General features: G+C 53.9%; 1 protein-coding gene across 2 annotated transcripts in view; it reads left to right on the top strand.

The window, feature by feature from the left end:
• The window catches only part of Sdk1 (sidekick cell adhesion molecule 1), a 744,195-nt gene that overhangs the window by 618,463 nt on the left and 103,437 nt on the right, over positions 1-22,295 (top strand). For both annotated transcript variants that reach the window (XM_074075462.1, XM_074075461.1), the window contains 3 exons: positions 17,169-17,278; positions 19,218-19,368; positions 19,924-20,161. In XM_074075462.1, coding sequence (XP_073931563.1) covers positions 17,169-17,278; positions 19,218-19,368; positions 19,924-20,161 — 499 coding nt within the window. The remainder of the gene's footprint in view (positions 1-17,168; positions 17,279-19,217; positions 19,369-19,923; positions 20,162-22,295) is intronic.

A 22,295-nucleotide genomic window follows, 5' to 3' on the forward strand; every position in this document is an offset into this window, starting at 1 on the left:
AAGTGGCTGGGATTAGAGGAGCGAAGTACTGTACCCAGATCTATCTCCTCCTCCTCCTCCATCTCCCCTTCCATCTCCTCCCCCTCCATCTCTGGCTCCATCTCCTCCTCCTCCATCTCCTCCACCATCTCCTCCTCCTCCATTTCCCCCTCCATCTCCTCCCCCTCCATCTCCTCTCGCTCCATCTCCTCCTCCTCCATCTCCTCCTCCTCCATCTCCCCCTCCATCTCCTCCCCCTCCATTTCCTCTCCCTCCATCTCCTCCTCCTCCTCCTCCTCCATCTCCTCCTCCATCTCCTCCTCTTTGTTGTTTATTTTGCAGTCTTGCTGGAACAGCTAGGACCTCTGGATCGTATTGAACTGGAGCAGCGACAGAACACAGCCCTTTTTATTGCCAACTTTAAAGAAAATCTTTTACAGTTTATCATCAATCATGACATTTACAACAGGGTGGAAGGTGTCTTTTTGAGAACTTGCCTGTATTGAGTTGAGATGGTTGCTTTCTTCTAATCCTGGTTTATGCTAGGAGCTGATTTGGAGGTTCTTAGGTCTTGAGATTTTTAAAACATCATAAATAGGTTTAGTTCTGTTAATGGTTTGATCTCTGGCTTTCCTGTTTTTGCCGGTTGGTGAGATGGTTCGTTGCTTTTCTTTTTCAACATTGCAACCTTCTGGAGATGAGCACAGTGTGGCTGTGATGTCCATTTTATTTATTTTTATCCAGGGTCACAGGTGACCTTGATTTTTTCCGGCCGTTGACTGGACTTGGTTTTGGGTTTTTGTTTAGTTTTGGTTTTGGGTTTTTTGCTTAGTTTTGCTTTTTGGCAGTAGTAGGGTTTGATCTCAGGGTCTTGCATTTGCTAGGCAGGTGCTCTACCACTTCAGCCACACCCAGCTCTCCCTGCTCTGGTGATTTTGGAGATGGGATCTCACTTTTTCCCAAGGCTGGCCTGGAACGGAGGTCCTATCTCAGCCTTCCAAGTAGCTGGGATTTCAGACATGAGCCACTGGTGCCTGGCTGGGCTTAATTTTTTAGATCAATGATTTGTTTTCTCTCTGGGTTTCCTAAACAAAGAAGTAATTGTGTCTGCATTCCTTTGACCTCAAAGAGGGGTGAGTTGAGTTGTGACCCAGGCACAGACAGGAACCTTGCAGGGACTGTACAAGGTGCATCTTAGCACAGCCAACTCCCAGAGCCCCTCCTTCAGTCCCTCAGAGGCCCTGGGGTGGGATCTGGGACGGCGTCCTGTCTGTGTGACAAGGAGGATTAAACACCTGGCCTCGCTGTATGGGGCGCTGTGCTCTGCATCTAAGCTGGGAGGCACACGCTCTGTCAGCTTTTCCCCAGGGGGCTGAAGGGTTGACTCAGCCAGTGACAGTGACACGAGGACCTCATGCCTTCCCAGAGGTTCCTGGAGGTAGGCCGGCCCCTTCCCAGGCCACAGCGCCCCATGCGCCCAGTCTGTCTGCCCAGTGGCCGGTGCCCACGTGGGTACCAAGTCCGGGACGTGTGGCTTGTGCCGGCTCACATTCATCTTTGCTGTTCATTTTGAAAGCATTTTGAAAACTCACAAGAATCCTGTACAGAACTGCCCTTCACCCGAAGGCCCCTTGCACGCTTTGCTGGCTGTCCCAAAATGTCCTGAGAGGCAACGAGACCCGATCCAGGACGCCTCCCACACCAGTTGTCCTGTCTCCTTGTCTCCTCCGCGCCCTTGCCACTTAGGAAGATCACAGGCCAGCCATTTCTTAGGGCTCCTTCACTTTGGCTTTACTGGGACTTCCTTCCTGAGTTGTCCTGCAGGCGTCATTTTTGGTCAGAGTGTTGGGGTCACTGCTGGCTCCTTCGCGCTGAGTCTGGCTGGGTCTGACACGACTTCGACACATCCCTTTGTTGTGGATGGGACATTGCTGTTTCCCGGGCTTCTCTCTCTAAAGTCACCCTCCCTTTGTGGACAGTTATGATGTTTTATGGGGAGACACTGAGATTTTATAAAGCTCCCTTTCCACTGCAATCACCGTTTTTCCGGCCATTTTTTTCTTGCCTGAATTAATTAGCAGTGATTAAAATCAGTGATTAAAAAAATTCTATAATTTCCTTGACATTTTGCAATTGGCCTTTTATTTATTTGGTCAACGTGAACTTCTTCCTGTTTCATTTAACGTGTTTATCTCGATGTCCCCCATCTGACAGGAACCCCTTCCAGGCTCTTTGACACGGCCCCATGGTGCTTCAAGCACCTCCTCGCTTACTTCCTGGCACTGCAAGATGGTCCCGACTCGTCTGGTCCCTTCTTTCTTCCTTCCCAGACATTTTTCTAAAACCTTGAGTCCTCTCAATGGAGGGCGATTTGGCTGTTGGTGTGTTTGCAGCTTCTGGGCGTCATTGCTGCCAGAACGGGGCACCAAGTGCCCGCAGGCATGACAGTGTGCCTGTGCCTGCTAGATCCAGCCACGTAGCGGGGTGCACAGGTTCACACCAGCGTCCCCGACTGTAACTCGGAGCCATGAGTCTTAGTGGCTCACGCCTGTGATCCCAGCTACTTGGGAGGCTGAGATCAGGAGGATGGCAGTAAGAGGCCAAACTGGGCAGATAGTTCGTGAGACCCCATCTCCAAAATAACCAGAGCGAAATGAACTGGAGGCCTGGCTCAAGTGATGGAGAACCTGCTTTGCAAGTGGGAAGCCCAGAGTTCAAACCCCAGTCCCACAAAAGAAGAAAACAAAGAGACAAACAATTAAAAAGAAAAAACATCAGTCCTGCAGGCCGTCCCGTTCGCACACTTATGGGAAGGAACCCTCCTCTGGCACCCAGAATATCTCCAGGCTGCTGAATTCCCCTGTGGGTTACTTTTCTCTCCCAGGGTGGGCCGCCACCCTATGGGGACACCTTCTTTGCACAGATCCTGACCCTCACATGCAACCCCCACTGGACTCCTCACTGCGGGAGGGAAAGCGAGGATACTGGTAAAATATGCACCGTAAACTTAAATTAACAAAATCTAAAGCAAGTCCTCATCTTATTGAGGGAGAAGGAGGGACAGTGTCTCATTATGTAGTCCAGGCTGGCCAGAGATCTTTCTTCCTCAGCCTCCTGAGTGCTGGGATTACAGGCGTGTGCCACCGTGCTAGACATCATACCTGCTGTATGCCCAGAATTTCAATCGTATTGTTTTCTGGCTGAAGGTGGCGGTCCCCCTGGCCGTGTCTCATACTGGGCACTTGCTGAAATTTCACGATTTCGTTGCTCTCTCTGGGCAAGTTTGTCGTGTTAGTTTCTCCCACGGTGCACTGGGCAACCTGCGACAATCATTTATTCAGTGCCATCGTCACCTCGAGAACCTGGCATCCTTACCTGTTCAAAGTGTAACAGTGACACCTGTTGCCTTCTTGCGTCTCCTGTCGACGCTGAGGGTTGCTTCCCGACTAAGTTGTTTCTTCACAGATAATCTAAGATCTCTGGTCTTTCGTGTTCTGGATTTTTACTCTGTGCGGGTGTGGAGGTCTTTTTAAGTCCTGCTTAGGATTTGTTGAACGCTTATCTGCAAATCCCTCTTTCTGGATCTGGCCGGATGTGGCCTCTCCTGCATGTGCTGTCGCCTCCTGGAACTCTGACTGGATGTGAAATACCGCCCCTCTCTCTCTTCTCCTTCCTCTGTTTCAGATTTCTTGCCTCTTTGTCTTTTCCAAGTAATTTGTAAGTAATTTCCTCATAGTTAGCTTCTGGTAAATTAATTCTCTGTTGACCTGTGTTTAATTTCTCAATCTATTTGTCACGTTTGGAGTTGCAAGGACATTTTCTTTCATTTTATACAGTTCTCTTGCTTCCTCATATCTACTTTTTTTATGTCTGTGTATATGTAAGTAGTGGTTTGTTCGGTTACCATCCATTCTTTTATGTCTCAATTATTTTGGCGTGGTCATTTTCACATCTTTGCCAGATTAGTTTTTAATCATCAATTTTGTATTTCCTGGCTCTGCTCGTCCAAAGCACATTGGCAGCAGCCTGGGCAGGAGGGACGTAAGATCTGGAGATTTTGCCTCCTCTCCTGCCCCACCCACTCGGAGGCTGGGGAGGGGACGGTGGACCCCTCTCTTCCTGAGTGGGTGTGGTCTGGTCCCCTTCCCTGAGCCTCAGGCATTTCTTGATCCCGTGTTTGCTTGGAGACCGTAGGAGAGCCTAGGTCCTCCTCCTGGTGTCCCTTGGGTGGAGGGCCTGTGGCCGGGCCTCTGTGGCGTTGTGTCCCTCCCCCTGGTTGCTAAGAACAACACTGTCATAGCGCTCACCTATGAAAGGTGAGCCATGAGGGAGTGTGGTGGCCATGAGGGAGTGTGGTGGCCATGGGGGAGTGTGGTGGCCATGGGGGAGGGTGGTGGCCATGGAAGAGGAAAGTGGCCATGGAGGAGGGTGGTGGCCACAAAGTGGGGTGGGAGCTGAGCCCCAAGCTGTCCTGCAGGGACTGTGAAGGTGTCTGGGGCCTTCACACGGCAGTGCTGTGCACCTCGGAGACACAGATACCTGAGTTCTCACTCTCGGCCCAGCAGCTGTTCTTACTCCAGTTTCACAGCAAAGAACCCTGAGCTGAGTGACCAGCCTTGGGCCACACAGCCAGGGGACAAGAAGCAGGGATTCACGTCCCTTGTCTCTGCTCCCAAAGCCTGTGCTGTTTGTTTTCATGCCACCGCATGTCCTCGGGATGAGTCAGGAAGATCATGGAAACTGAGGCGGGGCCTGGCATGGAGAATAGGAAGGGAACGGCGCGTCTGTTCTCTCTCTGGGTGGGCCGTGGGTGCATTGGGAGATGGTGTGGGTGACCACAGCAGTGTCTGCCCAAGTCTGCAGGACACAGAGCAGGCCTGACCCACGCTGGCCTAAGAGAGTGCTCCTTCACTTCCAAGGGCGCGGGGGCTGCAGCGTGGGGTCCCAGTGAACAAAGAATGGCTTCGGCCAAACCTTGCCACGTCACATCCATGGGATAGTTAGTCCCTCACTGGAAGCCAGACCACGCTGTTCAACCGTGACGAGAGGTTTGCTGCGCTGCGGGGGGCACAGCAGAAGGACTGAGCAAAGCCATCAGGGGAGCCTGAGGAGGGGAGGACAACAGAGACCCACGTCTGCAGACACAGGACGTCACCAGGCAGCATCAGGAGTGTCTTGTCTCCCTTTGATTCATTTTTCAACCATATCTTTTTTTTTGTGGTGCTGGGATTTGAACTTAGGAGGCAGGTGCTTTTACCACTTGAGCCACTCCACCAGCCCCATTTAGTGATTTTCGAGATAGGGTCTTGGGAACTATTTGCCCAGGCCGGTTTTGAATCGCAGTCCTCCTGATCTCTGCCTCCTGAGTAGCTGGGATTACAGATGTGAGCACCAGCGTCTGGCCAACCATATCTTCTTTTCAGTTAAGGTTTCCTTTAAATCCTGGCCACTTTTTCTGTGCCAGGAAGGGTTTTGACTTGAGTTATCCCCAGTGAATCAAGGGATGAAAGACAGCCATGATTGGAGGGGTTTTGAACGGCTTAAATGTGGGTTAAAAAAAAGAAAAGCAGCTTTTGTAGGTGTTTCTGGCTCAGTAAAGCTTTAATTAGTAACCTGTGGCTGCAGAGCGAGCCCAGCACCGCCTCCTGCACACTTACGGCGTCCTGTGTGGAAGGGAAGAACGCCAAGGTGCGCGTTGTCACCTGCCTGCTCGAGCCCCTGCCGAGCCACCATTCGCTCTGCTCCGGTAGCCACAAAACATCCAGGGCTCTGCGCAGGGGTTTCGGGTGGCAGTTTGTGTACAGAGAGAACAGTTTCCATTCTGAAAACTGTAAGCCCAGAGGGAAAAAAGCCCACTTACTGCTCATTTGAGCCATTTTCTTAAACGAAGCTGTTTCAGAGAGCATTGCAGTAATAAAATAAAAGCCAAGTCTGCTCGGTGCCAGTCTCCCCCATAACTAAGGAGCAGTGGAAATGGAGTGGCCGGGTGCCCAGGCGTCCCCAGGTGCAACACTTAACAGATGCTGAGCTTGCAGCCGTCGGAGGCTGTCCCCTTTGGAATGACAAATTCCTGGCTGAAGTCAGGGCACAGAGTAGCACTGTCTGTTTGGGAAGTGCCCTGGCAGTGGCCTGGGACGGGCCTGGGCTGATGGATAAAAGGCCATTGCACTTACCTGCGAGGACGTCTTACAAGGGTAGGGGCTGTTTCCCCATTGTGTCCTTTACCTGATAAATTCCCATGAGAGGCAAATTCTAGAGAGAAACATCTCTGCAGACAATTGTGTCTTTGTCTCTTCTTTTATTGTCAGTAGTGGGGTTTGAACTCCCAGCCTCAGGCTTGTTAGGCAGGTGCTCTACCCCTCAAGCCAATCCACCTGCCTTTTTTTGTGACAGTTTTTTTGAGATAGGGTCTCTCATATTATTTGCCTCAGGCTGGCCTTGAATCCCGAACCTCGTGATCTCTGCCTCTTCAGTAGCTAGGATTACAGGCGTGAGCCGCTGATGCCTGGCTGTGACCTCCCTGGCTAAGTGAGGGCTAAGGTATAGTTCTGTGGCCCCAGAGTCCCCTCTGCGCCCTTCCCCTGGACCTGCTTCCGTCCCACTCCCACCTCCAGCCCCAGGAGCGGAGCATCTGCTGGGCTCCAGAGAGCAGAGAGCAGCCTTGGCCTTGGTCACAGGGGAGAGAGACTCACAGCAGAAACCAGATGCCACAGAGCCACAGGAAAGGCCCCGCCTTGAGGTGAGCAGAGAGCCAGGGCCTCAGAGGAGGCTCGTTATGGGGACCTCCCCTGGAAGCAGAGGCGGTGTCCCAAAATGCCTCTCCCAGGCCTGCTTCCCTCAGCCTGCGTGCCAGTCCCCGGCATGCCCCGGCGCAGCTTGTGTTTCAGCTCTACGGTGCTACAGAGGTGACCCCACAGTGCACTGTGTGGCCAGGGTCTTTGGATATTGACCCCTTCGTGTCTGCACCCCCCGTGGGTGGACGTGAGACCCAGCACCCTGCGGTGAAACAGGCTTTGCCTTAGACGACTTTGCCAGCTGTGGCCTGGCCCACGCCCACTCGAAAGCGATGAGCATTTGTGGGGTCAGGTGTGTTGACTGCACTTTGCACTTAAGTTACTTTCACCTTAGGATTGTTAACGGCTCTGGTGCAGTCTGTGATCAGACTTCCAAATTCTTTGTGTCTCACGGGAAGAATCCATGGCAGGACACATGGTTGTAAATGGAGTTTATTAAAAGTTAGGGACAGGAATACAGAGCGGGTGGAATCTGGAGAACTGTCTCCTCCCCAGGAGCTTTTAAAACCTACACTAATCTGTGGGAAGGAGGAGCCAGGTGAGTCCCATCTGCTAATCAGTGAGCAGGAAAGAGCGTGTACGGTTCCCAGCCAGGTGATGGTGATCCCTGGGCCCAAGCGTGGTCGATCTGAGATAGAATATTTTTCTATGAGTGCCGAATTATCCCTAATTTCAGCCTGCTTTGGGATGGCTTTTTCAGGACTGGCCATTCATGAGTCAAAGAGGATCTGCATTTTCAGTCCTTTTGTTCTTTCAGACTTGGTGGCAGTGTTAGGGACAGCACATAGGACTGGGTCGAAACTCCAAGGCTGGGTTCTGTACAACCCGCACTTGGCTTTCTGTCCTTCCAGCTTCCTATCTTAGCTGGGCCATACGGTCTGCAGGATGGAAGCCAAGCCTCTAGGATTTGTATGGTCACGGGTGAGGCTCAGGGAGGGAGGCCCAGGAAGAGCAGGCTGACTATTACAACGCAGTAGATAATTTGGGAATGGACCTTCTTCCAGGAAAATGGTTGTTGAGAGGGTAACAGGGCCCACCAGGGCTGGGTGGTTGGCGGGGGTGGGGAGCCAGCCATGCTGGGGCAAACAAGAAAGCCTCAGTTTCCTCCATCACAAAATTGGGAGGCTAAGCGTCCATTCAAATCTTAGTCTGGGAACCCTTAGAAAACAGAAGTACATATAAAAACAGTGAAGGCAGACATTTGGGCTCCAGAAGGCTTCAGAGGAAAGACTGCATTCCTAGGAAGAGGCCAAGCCCTAGAAATACCTGGAAAACCAGGCCGGCCACAAGGGCAGGCTCAGGCTGTGGGCCTGTGTGTGGACCAGGGCCAGGCCAGGCCAGCTGTGCATGGAGCTCAGAGGGGAGCCAGGAGGAGCAAAGGTCCTGTGGGCAGAGAACCAGGATGGGTCAAGTTCCCAGTGAACACAGGTCCTGGGGCCACAAAGCAGCCTGGGTGTAGACACCCGGAGCATCAACAGAGAGTCAAGACGGTGCTCGTGACACATTCAGATAGAGCCATAAAGTCCCAGAGCTTGGAAAATGGCAAATCCAGCTAGCCCTGTCTCTTTTTCCCATTAGAAGTGACCTTCAGGCCAAGTGCCGGTGTGCACTGCTATAATCCCAGCTACTCAGGAGGCAGAGATCAGAACAGAGATCAAAGCCAGCCCAGGCAAAATAGTTCACGAGACTCTGTCTTGAAAATACTCAAGGCAAAAAATGGCTGGTGGAGTGACTTAAGTGGTAGAAACCCCGCCTAGCAAGTGTGAGGCCCTGAGTTCAAACCCCAGTGCCACCAAAAAAAAGAACTTCAGAAGTTCCAGGAATGGCCAGGGGGCCGATCAGCATGCTGAGCTCACAGGCTCTTCCTGTCCTGTGGGCAGAGCAGCCCAGCTCTGGCAATTCCTGCCCCAAGCCTGGGCCTGGCCCTGAATGGGGGTTGGGGTTCCCTTGCTTTGTGAAACAGGACCCCAGGAGACCCAAGTGCTCTCTCCTGACTCCACTTTGTCATGGAATTGTCCTCCTGTCATGTAATGACTGTCCAGGTCTCAGCCCTGGCCTCGCTGGTGCCCACTGAGCAGGTGATGGAAGGCTGCTCAAATGCCACCTGGGAGCAGGAACGGCCCAGCCAGCCCCCCCGGGAGAGGGACTTCCTTAACTGTCACCTGCCTGCCTGGGGAGAGGGAAACCCCAGCGTGCTCTGTCCTCACAGGGTGCACAGCCAAATGCTGTTCCCACCTCCCTTCTCGGTCTGCCATCAGGGGTGTCGGTGTCATCACCGGCCAGCTCACTACCTCCCTTCTTGTGGACGTGAGTTAGGGACACTCGTGGCCAGTGACAAGCATCTGTCAGCACTGCAACTGTAATAAACCCTGACCACAGCTGAATGTCTTTTCCATAATAGGAAGGAAAAGAATGACATTGTTTTTGAGTAGTCTGTCGCGTATGCCTCAGAGAGCTGTCACCTGCTCTAATGGGTCCTCCGATAATAACACGGTCATCTGGATAAATTTGCCCAGACGTTTCCTCTTTTGTTCTGAAATAATGTTTCTGCCTAAGTGTCTAGGTACTATGGTGACAGGTGACAATGAGACACAGGCTCGGGTATTTCAAAATTGTTTGCTTGGTTCTCCATAATAGCCCCTTACGGTGACTGCTGTCTCATCTTCCTTGACCGGCACAGGCAGCGGTCCGGGATGAGTGGCTTTTAAAATGGACTTTCTGTTCATTACCCTCTCAGATTCTTTTAGGTCCTATTAGGGGACTCTTCAGATTACACAAGAGAAGAACATTCCGCAGTGTAGGTGACATCTCAAGTACGACCCAGGGAAGTATTTTACTACAAGTGTCACTTCCGAGAAAGGAGGTCAGCACGTATATATATCTCAGCTGTCAAACCAAATTAAGTTTTATGAAAGGAATATTTTCCTGGTCTTTCCGAGAACTCCTCTGTGCCCTAAACCTTCCGCCCTAATTCTTTGGTTGGATTTTCAGATTTTGTCATTTTTTTTTCTGGCCATTAGGTTTTCTGTCTGTTCCATTAATTCATTCATCTGTCACCTGGCAAACCTCTGTTAGATACCTAGGGTCTTCTAGGTCTGATTGTTCTGGGTGTCAGGCTCTCTCGCAGAACGCTTTGAGTTCTTCCCTCCAGGAACTCACATTTGAGGGTGGGGTGAGAGGGAGGACGGAGATGAGGTCTAAGGTACCAGTGAGGCCAGCAAGATGGTAGTGACGAATTGTTACCGAGAGAGTGACTGACAAGAGCAATCAGGGAAGGCTTCTCATAGGAGGTGAAACTTCAGTTGGGTCTCACCATTTGGCAGGAGGAGGACGTTTGTTCCGAGCAGAAAGAAGGGTGGGAAGAAAGGCAGAGAAAAGAGTTACATGGTTCCTGTTGTTTAAAATGGGGGTTTTAGTCTCATTCCAGAATGGTGAAACCAGCAGACCGTGAGTCAAATGGCACTGAACACGGGTCATTTCTCATGGATTGCAAGATGGCGGGTGGCCTTTGTCAGGAGGTGAGGACTGGTGAGGCCAGGGAAGCGGGTCTTACAAAAGGCAGATGACGAGAGTAAGATGGCCTGACTCTCGATGACCGGACCTGTGATTTTGACTCTGCGGTGCACACCCAATAGAGACCGTACTGTGGCTTTTCAGTCTCGACCTTGACCAGAATGTGGTGTGAACTCATTTCACACTGCTGGCAGCACAAGGGATTGCAGCTCCCAGGCAGCCTTGCGGTCGCCCGAGGAAATGATTGACAGTCTGCAGAGTGCTGTTACATGGCTGGGACCTTCTGTAGGATAGGCAGACTCCATGCCTCTTATGAGTGTGTCCTGGCCACATCACTCACCTGCTCCCCTCAGGGTCTCCTGATGGCACTTTGGCATGACACCGCCGTCCTGGCTTCAGGTGCTCAGCATCTCAGGATAGCAGCCTGGTGTGGTTGGCCACAGAGCCCAAGTAGCTCCTCGTTCCCCGTGCCCTGCAACGGACACGCTAGGGCTACAGAGACGTCCCATTCTGTGCCCAGGGAGGCCTCCATGTCCCAGCTGGTCCTGAACAGGGTTAGCGGGAGAGGCAGGGCAGACACAAGTGCTGGCCCCTCACCGTCCAGGACAGACATGGAGGGGCCAGTGATGTGTGGGTGAGCAGGAGCTCAGTGGTGTGGCAGAGAAGGCTGGGGGGCTGCAGGGCTCGGGCTCAGCGCTGGGGGACCCCAGCATGAGTACCTACCTGGGGCTTCCAGTCCCAAGGCCTACGGGGGACTCCCGGAGAAGGCTTCTCCTGGATGGGCTCTGGGGACAGCTGGACCCTGAGAGGGACCATCTCATCAGGGACACATTTGGGGAATGGTGAACGGATGGCCCACAATGCAGGGGGGGCAAGAGAGAGGACAGGTGCTGTGGACCAAAGGTTTGTGTCCCCTGAATGCTCGTGTCAGGACCCAGGTGTGGGAGGTGACGAGGTCATGAGGGTGGAGCCCTCATGAACGGGATTAGTGCCCTCATAAAAGGGAACCCAGAGGGCACTCGCGCTCCTCCACCACGTGAGACTCAAGGGGATTTTGACCATCTACAAGTCAAACAACGTCTCACCAGATCCCTGCCGGGCTGCTCCCCCAGTCCTGGGCTTCAGCCTCCAGAAATGGAAGAAATGTCGCCGTTTGTAAGTCACACAGTCTTTCGTATTTGCTGCAGCCGATGGAGAAGACTGGGCCACAGCCAAGGCCAGCGGGGTGGGGATGGGGACCGGCAGCCTGGGCCAGGACATTGCGGCAGGACCGTAGGAGCCACGGCCGGAGCTCGGGGCGGATGCATTCGCTCCACGCTGTTTGCATGGCAGGACTCCAGGGTCCCTCCCACTCCTCGTGAGCACAGAGGGGCAGAACATTCTGAGACGTTCATCCCTGTCCCTGTCCTGGGCAGGGCGGGCAGTACTCGTGAAGGGCACCACAAGACCTGTCGGCTTCAGACTGCTCATCAGAGACACTGGTTCACTGACCCTGAGGCCACCACGGGGACTCAGGAGGCTGACATCCGGGCAGTCCTGCCCCCTGGTTTGTCTTAAGGTAGCAAGGCCAGCCAGGCAATGGTGGCTCACGCCTGTAACCCCAGCCACTTAGGATGCAGAGATCAGGTGGATCGTGGTTCAAAGCCAGCCCAGGCAAATAGTTCACAAGACCCTGTCTCGAAAAAAACCCATCACAAAAAAGGGCTCAAGGTGTAGGCCCTGAGTTCAAGCCCCAGTAATGCAAAAAAAAAAAAAGGTAGCAAGGATAGTCACACCTCCATTAAATTTGCTGAGCCAGACCATCGGCATGTCCAAGCAAGAGACAGAGGCTTCGGTCCAGGTCCTGCTGGTCCGGGGACCCTTCTTTGGCAGGACTCCCAAGGCCACCAGGAAGCAACCGTTGCCAGGAGACAGAGGAGGATGCCATTTTGGAGTATTGGGGGTGGCAAAGGAGGGGCAGGAGAAACCACGGGGAGACAGCCGTGCCAAAGACGGCAGGAGCAGAGATGAGGTTGGAAAGAAGAGGGACAGAACCACGCGCCCCTTTCACACCCCTGCTTCTGACAATAGGAGAAGAATTAAATAGTAAAACAAGACATGAAGTCCAAGTGAAACGACCTAGAAAGACAGCAGGGGAGGGCAGGGCTGGGCAGTTGGTTCGGGGCTGTTTCCGGGGAGGCCTCTCCTGGCCAGTGCAGATCAATCCAGGGCAAGCGAGAATCATTAGTCTCAGGCTCCCGGATCTGTTCAGGGGCCTGGGCCCCATGCCTCGGGTCCCTTCCTGCTGGGCTGCACTTTTGCCAAAAGCCCACCTGCAGAAGCATCTGTCCCTGTGCCCCACACCCTTCAGCACACCTCATGGCACCAGCCCGGGCACAGGGACGGGGACGACGCCACTCAGAAGCAGAGGGTCTGGGCGATTGCAAAGTTGCTGGTTGTGCAAGTTTTCCTGCTGACGGTGGAGCTGCAGTCAGGCAGAGCGCGTGCTCTGGCAGGTTTCCACCGACAGAGTCCTGGAGCCCCTCCCCTGTCCTCAGCTTCTTCCGCCCTCTCCCCTCCCGCATAGCTGGTCCCTCTCCTTCTGCAGGACAACCACCTTGCGGGCCAGGTCCGCGATCGTCCCCTGGCCTCTGGGGAGCTGAGCTCCACCAGAACCTCGCAGCAGGAGTATTTGAGATCCTGTCTGGGGCACCAGGTCCCCCCAAGACTTCCCAGAGGCCCACCTGAGCCAAACTGCTTTGCTGGTGTGCAGCACTCCTCTTCTCATTTAAAAGCGCACTTGGCACCGGTGGCAGGCCACACTCCCCCAGTTATTACGAGATGCCCTGGCCAGCTGGTGCCAAATACAGGCTAGAGGTGGGAGCAGGTGAGCCATTCGCCCTCCGTGGGGGAACGTGGTGGGCAGCACCCCCATGGCGAATTCACTGAGGGACCCTGCCTGGTGGCTTTGAAATGTGTGCATTTCACCGGTAGTAAGCATGGCGAGAGGCTGCTTTTAGCTATAACAGAAGGCGGGGGTGAGATCCGTTAGCACCCCAGCTCCCCTGGGAGGTTAGATTTGTTTTGTCTTTTTAAAAGTCCCCTGCATTGTTAGTGAGTGGCCAGCCACTTGTAGGACATTCCGTCCTGATGGTCTGGAGCGGTAACAAGGGAGTCAGAGGAGCTTGGGGAGGATTAAACAGTCCTCACCCCTTTGAAGATGTAAACCTTTCGCCATGGAAATACAAGACTCTCCCAGCAGGTCTGTAAGTGAAGTGATGTCTCCAGAATCATTCGCCCTTGGAGCAGCACGCCAGCACGCCCGCGTTCAATGCTGACTTTAAATTGCTCGTGAGGCCATTTGTATTTTTGTGCGTGTCAAGCACACAGGGCTGAGCACCAGGCTTAGCCTGTAGCTGGAGCTACACTAACAGCTGAGCTGGCAGGTGACCTGAAGCGACGCACAGGTGGTTCGCCTCGCGCCTCCCGGGGTCGCTCTCGAGCAGGGTTGGCGCAGTCCCTGCAAAGGGCCACAGGTAAATCCTTCCTGCTGTCCCGGCCAGATGGTCTCAGTTGCAGCAGTGTGGAGATGCTGTGGAGGCAGAAAGCAGCCACGAGCTGTGAGCGCAGTGCATTCCAATAAAGCTTTATTAACAAAGACAAGATGGGGGCCGGATTTGACCTGTGGCCAGAGCGTGCAGACAGAATGGCGGAGCCTTGTGTGGTACTCTGCCTGCATGTGTTCTGTGTATGACTTACTGTTTGTTGATTGGCCCTGTTCCTGTGATATTTGATGCTAACTTGTGAAGCTTGAAAGTTGCTAAGTGACAGGTTAAGGTTGCACTGCTCCTATAACTACTTTTCTTTCTACGTTTGTGATCTTGGGCATTCCTTCTTCTGTGGACTGTATGTACCCTGACTCATATTCTCCTTCACAGCAGTAAAATAACCATGTGACACACTGTATTCAAATGACTTCGGTCACTATGACTGGCACCGTATCAGAGTAGGTAAAAGATGGCTGATAGCCCAGGTTGAGGACGTGGCAAGGGACAAAGGTGCTGGCAGTTACTTAGAGAAGGCAGGAGGAACAGACACATGTAGAGGGACAGAGAGCATCTATGAGAGGACAGGTGTTTGAGACCATGTGATGTTGCTTTAGGTGATGACAGAGGAGGATTTCAGGGAAAGAGGCAGGTGGTGCCCACCTGGCCTGTCAGTGATCTGGCCCCGCTGAGCAAAAAGCGGGGTTGGCAGAGACTGACAGTTCTGTCCTGATCCATTTGGTCCTAGCCCTGGGACTGTTGTCCATGCTGGGCAGAGCAGAAGCCCTGCCCTTGACCAACCACTCCCCGCCTAGGGGATGTTCAGGGGACAGTGGTGATAGGGGACTATGAAAGGAGAGACCCCTGGCCTCCAAGGCCCCCCTGCAGGGGAGGACCCGGGGAGACCTTAGGCCTGACAGAGCCTCTGCTGTTCCCGGGGTCTTTGCTGAGCGAGTGGCAGGTCCTGTGTCCTGTGTGCTCAGAGGAACTGGATTAGCCTCACGGCCTGCTCTCTCTCTCTCTCTCTCTCTCTCTCTTTCTTTCTCTCTCTCTCTTGTTAGTTCTCTGAGTAGAATCCCAAATCTTGCTACATGGGTGGGCCGGCCTTGAATCCCAGAGCTGCAGCCCTGATCAGCAGCTCTCACAGCCAAGGGTGTAGGTGGGCGTAGGTGCTCACCTGGTGTCTCAGCGGCCACTGTCCACAGTCAGGGAAGCTCGCAGGACTGGGTGAGTGCCTCTCAGCCAGCAAGACAGACAGACAGATGGAGTCCACCGTCAAGGCAAAAGAAAGCAGGAGTGCTTGGGGCGCCAACACCCAGGACCCCGCCTTCATTTGGGGTGGAGGACAGACTGGACAGAGAAAGCCAAGCGAGTGGCCACAGTCACACCGCAGGTCTTGGAGGATAATTTAAACTCACCACGCTTCTGTTTTGCCCTCACTCAAGCACAGAGGGGCAAAGGCACAAAAAGCCCATGAGCGCCCTTGCTCTGAGCCCAGGTGGTGGAGCCACGGGCTGGACTCCTGCGGCCACCACAGCGCTGAGAGCTGGCCGTGTGTTCAAGGGCACGCTCCCCTCCTCCAGCCACGCAGACGACAGTGTCCTTCTCAGCCCCCGGCCCCATTTCTGCTGCCCGGCTGCCTCACAGAACCCTGGCTGCTCGTTACCCACGCTGACCTCCAAGTCTCTCTCCACCACGTGGTTTTGGCCAGTGGTCCACATTTTATTTTAATGTTTCTGTTTTAATTGACATGAAATTACGCCCTTTCTGGATACTTCGTAGAGGAGAATCTTACATCATGTGGACACTGGACCTGGCTGCTTTCATGCAGCTCAAGATAGCGCACATCAGTGCCTTGCTCCTCTTCGTGGCTGTGTAATACTCCTCTGTGCAGACAGAGCATGACTTGCCCATCCATCAGTGGACATGTACCTTGTTCCCACCTCGGCTGTGGTGCACGGAACACTGCAAACAGGTGTGGGCTGGACTCCCTGTTTCCAGTTCCACTAGAAACTCTGGTTCCTATAGCAACTACACAGGTGAGGAACCACCGGCTGGCTGCCTTCCTGCGTTTAGTTTGGAGCCTGTAGGCCTCTCTGCTTTGCTGTCACGCTTCTCCAGGAGGCTTCCGCCAGCCCCGGTGTTTACTGCCTCCTCCTCGTCCTTTCTGTCATTTTCTCCAGCTGACCATGGTCAGCCACCCTCAGGCCACCCTCCCTGACTTGGCCACCTGTCAACCCAGTTTCCTCTGTGCACTTAGTGAGCATGGTTCCTATTCTGTCATTTAAGTCACTTAGGAAGAGCTAACTGCCACGGTCCTGGCTGATCCCAGCTCAGCCACCCTGTTTCACCTGGCCTGACTTCTGTGCTCATTGTCTGCCCTCTGTCTGTGTCCCCTGTGTCCCCAGGACCACATGGCCACCTGAGGCCCAGGCTGTTCCTGCAGCAGGGATGGGGATACACTGTCTGCTTAGAGGAATTCCTGGGATTCCCAGCTGGCCTGAGGCTGCAGGGTCCCCCGAACTCTGTGGTTGTGGTGTTCCAAGATGGAGGGAGGGGTAGGGCAGAAGGGAAAGCCACGGCAGGCGGTGATGGCTCAGTGTCAGGTATGGCTTGGTTTAGAGCAAGAGGTGTGGCTGAGGCCAGGCTGGGGCAGGTGGGGAATTGAAAGACCACCTGAGTAGCCAGAGGGGCATGGAGTCCACAGACCGGGTATCGGGAGAGGTGGACACTGGTGGGAGGGGGAGGAGAGCAAAGGACACCCCAAAGGGGCCCCGTTAGCAGAGGTGAACAGGGCAACTCTTTAAATTCGTGAAGGAATGGGATCTCCTGGGTCTGGTTCACAGGACAGAAGTTTCATCCTTCCCTGCATAAAAGCCCTCCTTGTGCCAGGGGCCAGCTGTGTTGTCCCCGTGTGTGTTTGGGGCAGAAAGGGGGTCGAGGAGATGGACTGAGTCCCCCAGATTGGTATGTGTTGGAAACAGCTCTGGGCCCTGGTGAGGAAGCCTGTGACCATGGTGCCATCACTGCTCACCATGGGCTCCTGGCCCAGTCCTCCCCTCTGAGTCCTAACCTGTCAGGAGGGAGGAAGGACAGAGTGGTGTGGCAGTCCTCTTCATCACCCCTGGCCTCTGAGCCCCAAGTCCAGCCCTCCTAGGACCCAGTGACCTTTGAACTAAACCACCCAGACTCAAAGGTGGAAATACCGAGGACTTGTATCTCCACGGCATGAGGGAGGTGTGTGCAGGACCCAACTGATCCCAAGGGTGGGCAGCAGAGGCTGAGACCAGCCCGCCATGCACAGGGTACTGGGCAGCCTCAGTCCCTGCCCAGCCCAGCTCAGGATCCCTTTCCACAGGTTGGGGCCATCGGGGATGAGGAGGAGTGGGTCAGCCTCTACGAGGAGGAGAACGAGCCTGATGCCCAGATGCTGGAGATCCCAAACCTCACGCCATACACTCACTACAGGTGAGAAGAGCAGGTGACAAGCCGCCACGAGGGGGTGTGTCAGCAGTACCCAACCCTGTTGTCACAGGTTAATCAGAGCCTGGAGGACGGAGCAAGCCAGATGCACACACGGTGGTGTTGCCCCAGGGAAGCTTGGTCAGATGTCTTCCAGAAAAGCACCCTATAGAAAAGGCCCTCTAGTGCTTTCTGCATAACAGCCAAGACCATCAGGCCCCGAGAGGTGGCTGGTTCTTTTGGGACGTTAGCAGGCTCTGTGCAAACAAAACAAATCCCAAGAATGCCCTCCTGCCTGCTTTCCCCTCCCAGGACCCCGGAGCTGCCCATGTCACTAACCAAGCTCTTACCTTTCGCTCCTGGATCCTGAAACTTATCCAGGCAGTAAATCCTTGGCCTTCTACAAAGGGAAGGGTGATCACGAGCCATTAGTGATGCTGTAACTTCCCGTAAGATGACCGGAGGAGCCAGCTTCCGGTTATCACCAGGTGGGGGGCTTGATGTCATCTTCCTGTCAGGCTGGATACATTTCATGAGCTCGGGGATGAAAGAATATAAGTTACCAATTCAGGGAGTAAAGGTGAAATCACATCTTTGCAAAGAGCATTTTTTTCCAGCGTAATACCAAAGTTAACGGGGTTTTTTTTTTTAATTAAAAAAATAATAATAAGATGTTTTAGTTTCTGTGTGAGTTAGCATCCTTCCTAAGTTTAGAGCAGACGAATCCAAGACTTGGGGTGTGACATTAGCTGAGGCTGTGTAATTATCACAGAGAAGAGAAACCGTGAGAGGTCAGTGTGTCTCAAATTCACATACGTTTTGGGACACTGCAATAGACGTGTGTGCGCCCGTGCCTGGGGTTTTTGTTCTATGCAAATCAGCTCGGATAACTCCAGTTACAGGCAGAGAAGACACAGACCCCAAAACTGCCCCCAGACCTTAAAGAGCACTGTGGAGCCTCCTGGTTACGTATGGCGTCAGGATGCCAGGGTGGGGTTCAGTGTCATTGCCCTCTTCCTGAACCAACAGAAAATGGGGACACTGGGCTTTCAAAACTCTTTTGGTTGTGGCATTGTGACACTAAATTCCCTAAACTGGAGTCAGCCAGTGGTAACTGGTCACACAGCTTTCTGGACATCTTCCCCATCACATTAGGATTCTGACACGATCCGGGGGGTCTGGGCTCTCACGGCTGAGAGAGAGTTCATCTCACTCTTGGTGAGTTGAACAAAGAACTGGACGAGACGCACGGCAGTTGTGAGCAAGGTGCAGAGTGATGGCGAGGCCAAGGCCCAGTTCTCCTGTCAGCGTTGTCACTCGAGGACAAAGCTGGGCTGAACGGGGAGGGGGAGGGGTGCCCCTCTCCTTTGATTGACAAGAGGATGTCACATCACTTATTTTTGACTGTGCGTGTCCCTACCCATAATGCCGTCTGTTAGGATGACGCAGGGGATGTGGTCCACGTGTGTGACACTTCAGGTGGGGGGTCTCAAAAGGACATCCGAGGACAGGCTCTCAGCCCTCAGCGGGCACCCCTAGTTTTGGGGGTTTTCCTTCAGGGTGAACAATTTTCCTTGATCAGGATGCAGCAGTCACTGAGCTGACCACAGAAAGGGGGTTCCGAGGACATTCCCAACCAGAGGCCTCCTGAGGGGGCCGTCCTAGTGGGACTTGGGGCCTGTCCCACGCAGGTCTTTTATGACCTCTTAGCAGGTCAGTCTTCACCCCGTGCTGGCCAGCCCGCACGTCCCTGTTCTGCCTCAGGACCCCTGGGAATTTAGGTCAGTGGCTTGCAAGAGAGCAGACTTGAAGGGTTTTCAGGACAAAGGCGGCATAGGAAATGTGCACGCGGTGGACGTCCACCTGAGCCGACCCCGACCTCGGGCCTGGGCGTTTGGCTTTGTTGCTTGTACCACTCACTCAATCACCGATGGCTCACCTCCAGATTTCGGATGCGTCAGGTGAATGTCGTCGGTCCGAGCCCCTTCAGCCAGTCCTCCCGGGTCATCCAGACCCTGCAGGCCCCCCCGGACGTGGCACCGACCAGCATCACCGTCCGAACGGCCAGCGAGACCAGCCTGCGGCTGCGCTGGGTGGTGAGTTGGGGGCCCAGGGAGAGGCACCAGGTGATGAGGCCAGGCTCACCTGGGAGTCCAGCGCTTAGCAGCTTTTCTAGCCCAGCCTTTTGTCCTCCCCGAAGCCAATCCCATCGTTAAACCAAAAAGTACTGCAGTGTAGATTAACTCAGGATCTCACAGCCTGGAGTTCCTCCTTAACTAGCACAGCTCACTTGGACCTGGGGCCTGCTCTGCAGGGTGACCCGGATGGTGCTGCGTGCAGCGCCTCTAAGTCCTTAAGCTCGGTCAACATGGAGCCAGTACTTAGTGTTTGTAAGAGAGTCAGCCTGGTGTTTAATCAGAACATTTCTCCACAAAATTAAGCCAAACTGGATTAAAAGAATTTATATCCAGCCAAAGTTACTGACAGAGTTTGGTTTAATTAACAGAAGAAAAGTTTCAGGCAAAAATAGAAAGTTGTGTTTCACCCCCAAGACGCTTTCTGTAAACTTGGCCCCATAAGACGGGGCCCCCCTTTGAGGCCTTTGAAAGGGGCAGTTTTAAGATGTCAGCCTGTCTGTCGTTCCTTGGCAGCCGCTGCCCGACTCCCAGTACAACGGGAACCCCGAGTCCGTGGGCTACAGGGTGAGGTACTGGCGCTCAGACCTCCCGTCTTGGGTGCTGAGCCAAGTCGTCAACGACCGGCTGGAGCGAGAGCTGACCGTGGAGGAGCTGGAGGAGTGGACGGAGTACGAGCTGCAGATGCAGGCCTTCAACGCCATCGGGGCCGGGCCCTGGAGCGAGCTGGTGCGGGGCCGGACGCGGGAGTCAGGTGAGAGGGAGGCCGTGCAGGTCCCAGGCCAAACCCCGGGCTCGTGGCTGTCCCACTCCTGTCTCAGTTGACATGCTCAGGTTAGGCCACCCTTGATGAGATTCGAGCAAAATCTCCCCGGGGCCCCACACCATTTATTTGAAGGTGGTGATAAAATTCTAACAGAATTAGGACACTTATGACTTGTTTTAAGTTAGAGATGATTTTCACCATGAATAATGAAAAACAAGAGTGTGTGGAGACGCTAGGGGAAGTCCCACGTCCAGGTCACTCCTGGGAGCTGAATGCTGTCAGTATGGTCAGCCGTCTAGCTGCTGTGACAAGTGCATCCTCTGAGGTCAAGCGCTTTTCGCTCCGTGTTGGTTTCCCACTCGCGGTGGGTATGAGATGGGTGCTCCTGTCCCATGGGTGGCTCTCCGTGAGGTGACTCAGGGACCCAGGCTCAGCTATCCTGTGAGTAATCACTGGTCACTTCGCCTTCTGGGGAATGAGAAAAACTGTCTAGAGACGCCTGATGGTCTGCTCTCTCCCTCAGACCCCACTTCCTGGTATCACTAAATGCCAGGGAGAAAAGGAAAAGTGTTTTTGGTTCACCCTGAGTAGCCTCTGTGACAGTATGATGGTGACAAGCACGTCCCCCTAACCTGCTAGGCTTTCTGGACCATGTAGGGCCAGTCTCAGGGTTGGACTGACCTTCCCAGCCTCATCTGAGTTTCTAGACACAAGTGGACAGCGCAGCACACGCTCTAGAGACACGCCGAGGTGTGGCCAGCCTTCTCCCCGTCCACGTTAGCTAGGTTTGGCTCTGAAAAGGAAGAACTGGCCGTTGCTCCCCATCTTCCTGCAGATGTCACAGCGTGGACTTGACACATTGAAGGGCTGTTGATTCCAGGCAAGCCAAGACAATTGGAGCACACTAGCAAACCTGACCTGTGTCCACACACTGGGGAGGGGAGCCATGAAAGGCCGAGGCAGTGGCCGGCTCAGTGGCCAGAGGCCCACACCTCCTCTGCTCCCTCCAGGCAGCCCTCCGTCCACTTTCCTCACTGACGTGGAACACAGTTGTCCGTGCTCTCGCTGGCGTGTGAAGGGGAAACCCATCTGTCTTGCCCAGCTCTGTGTCCTGAGCCCACTGTGCACCTCCAAAGGGACACATCAGAGAGGCCACTCTTCAGGCTGAGGAGGGGGACAGGAGGGGGTCAAGGGGCTGTGGTGCTCACCGACAGCTGTTTCCATCTGGAGTCCTCTCGTCCTACAGCTTCTCTGCTTCTGTCTCCCTGCGGAGACACCACGGCGAGAGTCTCCTGGGGTGGGGTGGGGGTTTAAATAGTAAAATTAATGAGGCAAATTTTTTAAATGTCAAGACCTGCCTTAGCAGGTAGAGTTAGAATTCAGAGTGACTTTGGTGGAAAGTGTGTAGGAGGACAAACAAAGGAAGGCCAAATGCATGTCAGTGCCTTAAAGAAAAGTCTAACAACCCAGCTTGGGGAGGGGTGGGGACGGACGCAGTTGGCCAGGGGCCATTTGTTCACATGGCAGGAGGCGGCTTTGGAGGCAGCTGGACTCAAGATGATGGAGGGGAGCCAGGCTCAAGGCCAGCCCTGGGCAAATAGGTCTAGAGACCCTATCTCGAAAACACCATCACAAAATAGGACTGGTGGAGTGGTTCAAGGTTTAGGCCCTGAATTCAAATCCCAGTACCACCAAAAAAAAAAGAAAAGATGAAGAGGTTAGACACCTAGGCTGTGGCCTCCAGTACTGGCCACGCGAGCTCACAAGAGGGACGTGAAAAACCAGAAAGGCAGTGCCCAGGTGGCACTGAGGCCAAGGAGGAGAATCAGAGAGGGGACATGGACTGTGAGATCTGCCGTGCCCTGCTGACTGTACCAACCCCTCAGCTACCTCACTACCGTGTTATCCAGTGACAACAGGGACATTGTGTGTGCTGGACAGGTCCCTGTGTGCCAAAGCACAGTGTGCCTGCGGTGACTAACGGGGGTGGGGACTCTGCACCCTGCTGGCAGGTGTGGCCCTGCTTAGCACGCTCAGGGTGTCCCAGTGTACGTGTAAGTCCCTCCTCCTGTGTGTCACTGTGGAAAGGTTTGGGAACGCCCTCCCACAATAAATTTCCCAT

Source organism: Castor canadensis, chromosome 6 (genome assembly GCF_047511655.1).
Source record: "Castor canadensis chromosome 6, mCasCan1.hap1v2, whole genome shotgun sequence".
Taxonomy (NCBI): domain Eukaryota; kingdom Metazoa; phylum Chordata; class Mammalia; order Rodentia; family Castoridae; genus Castor; species Castor canadensis.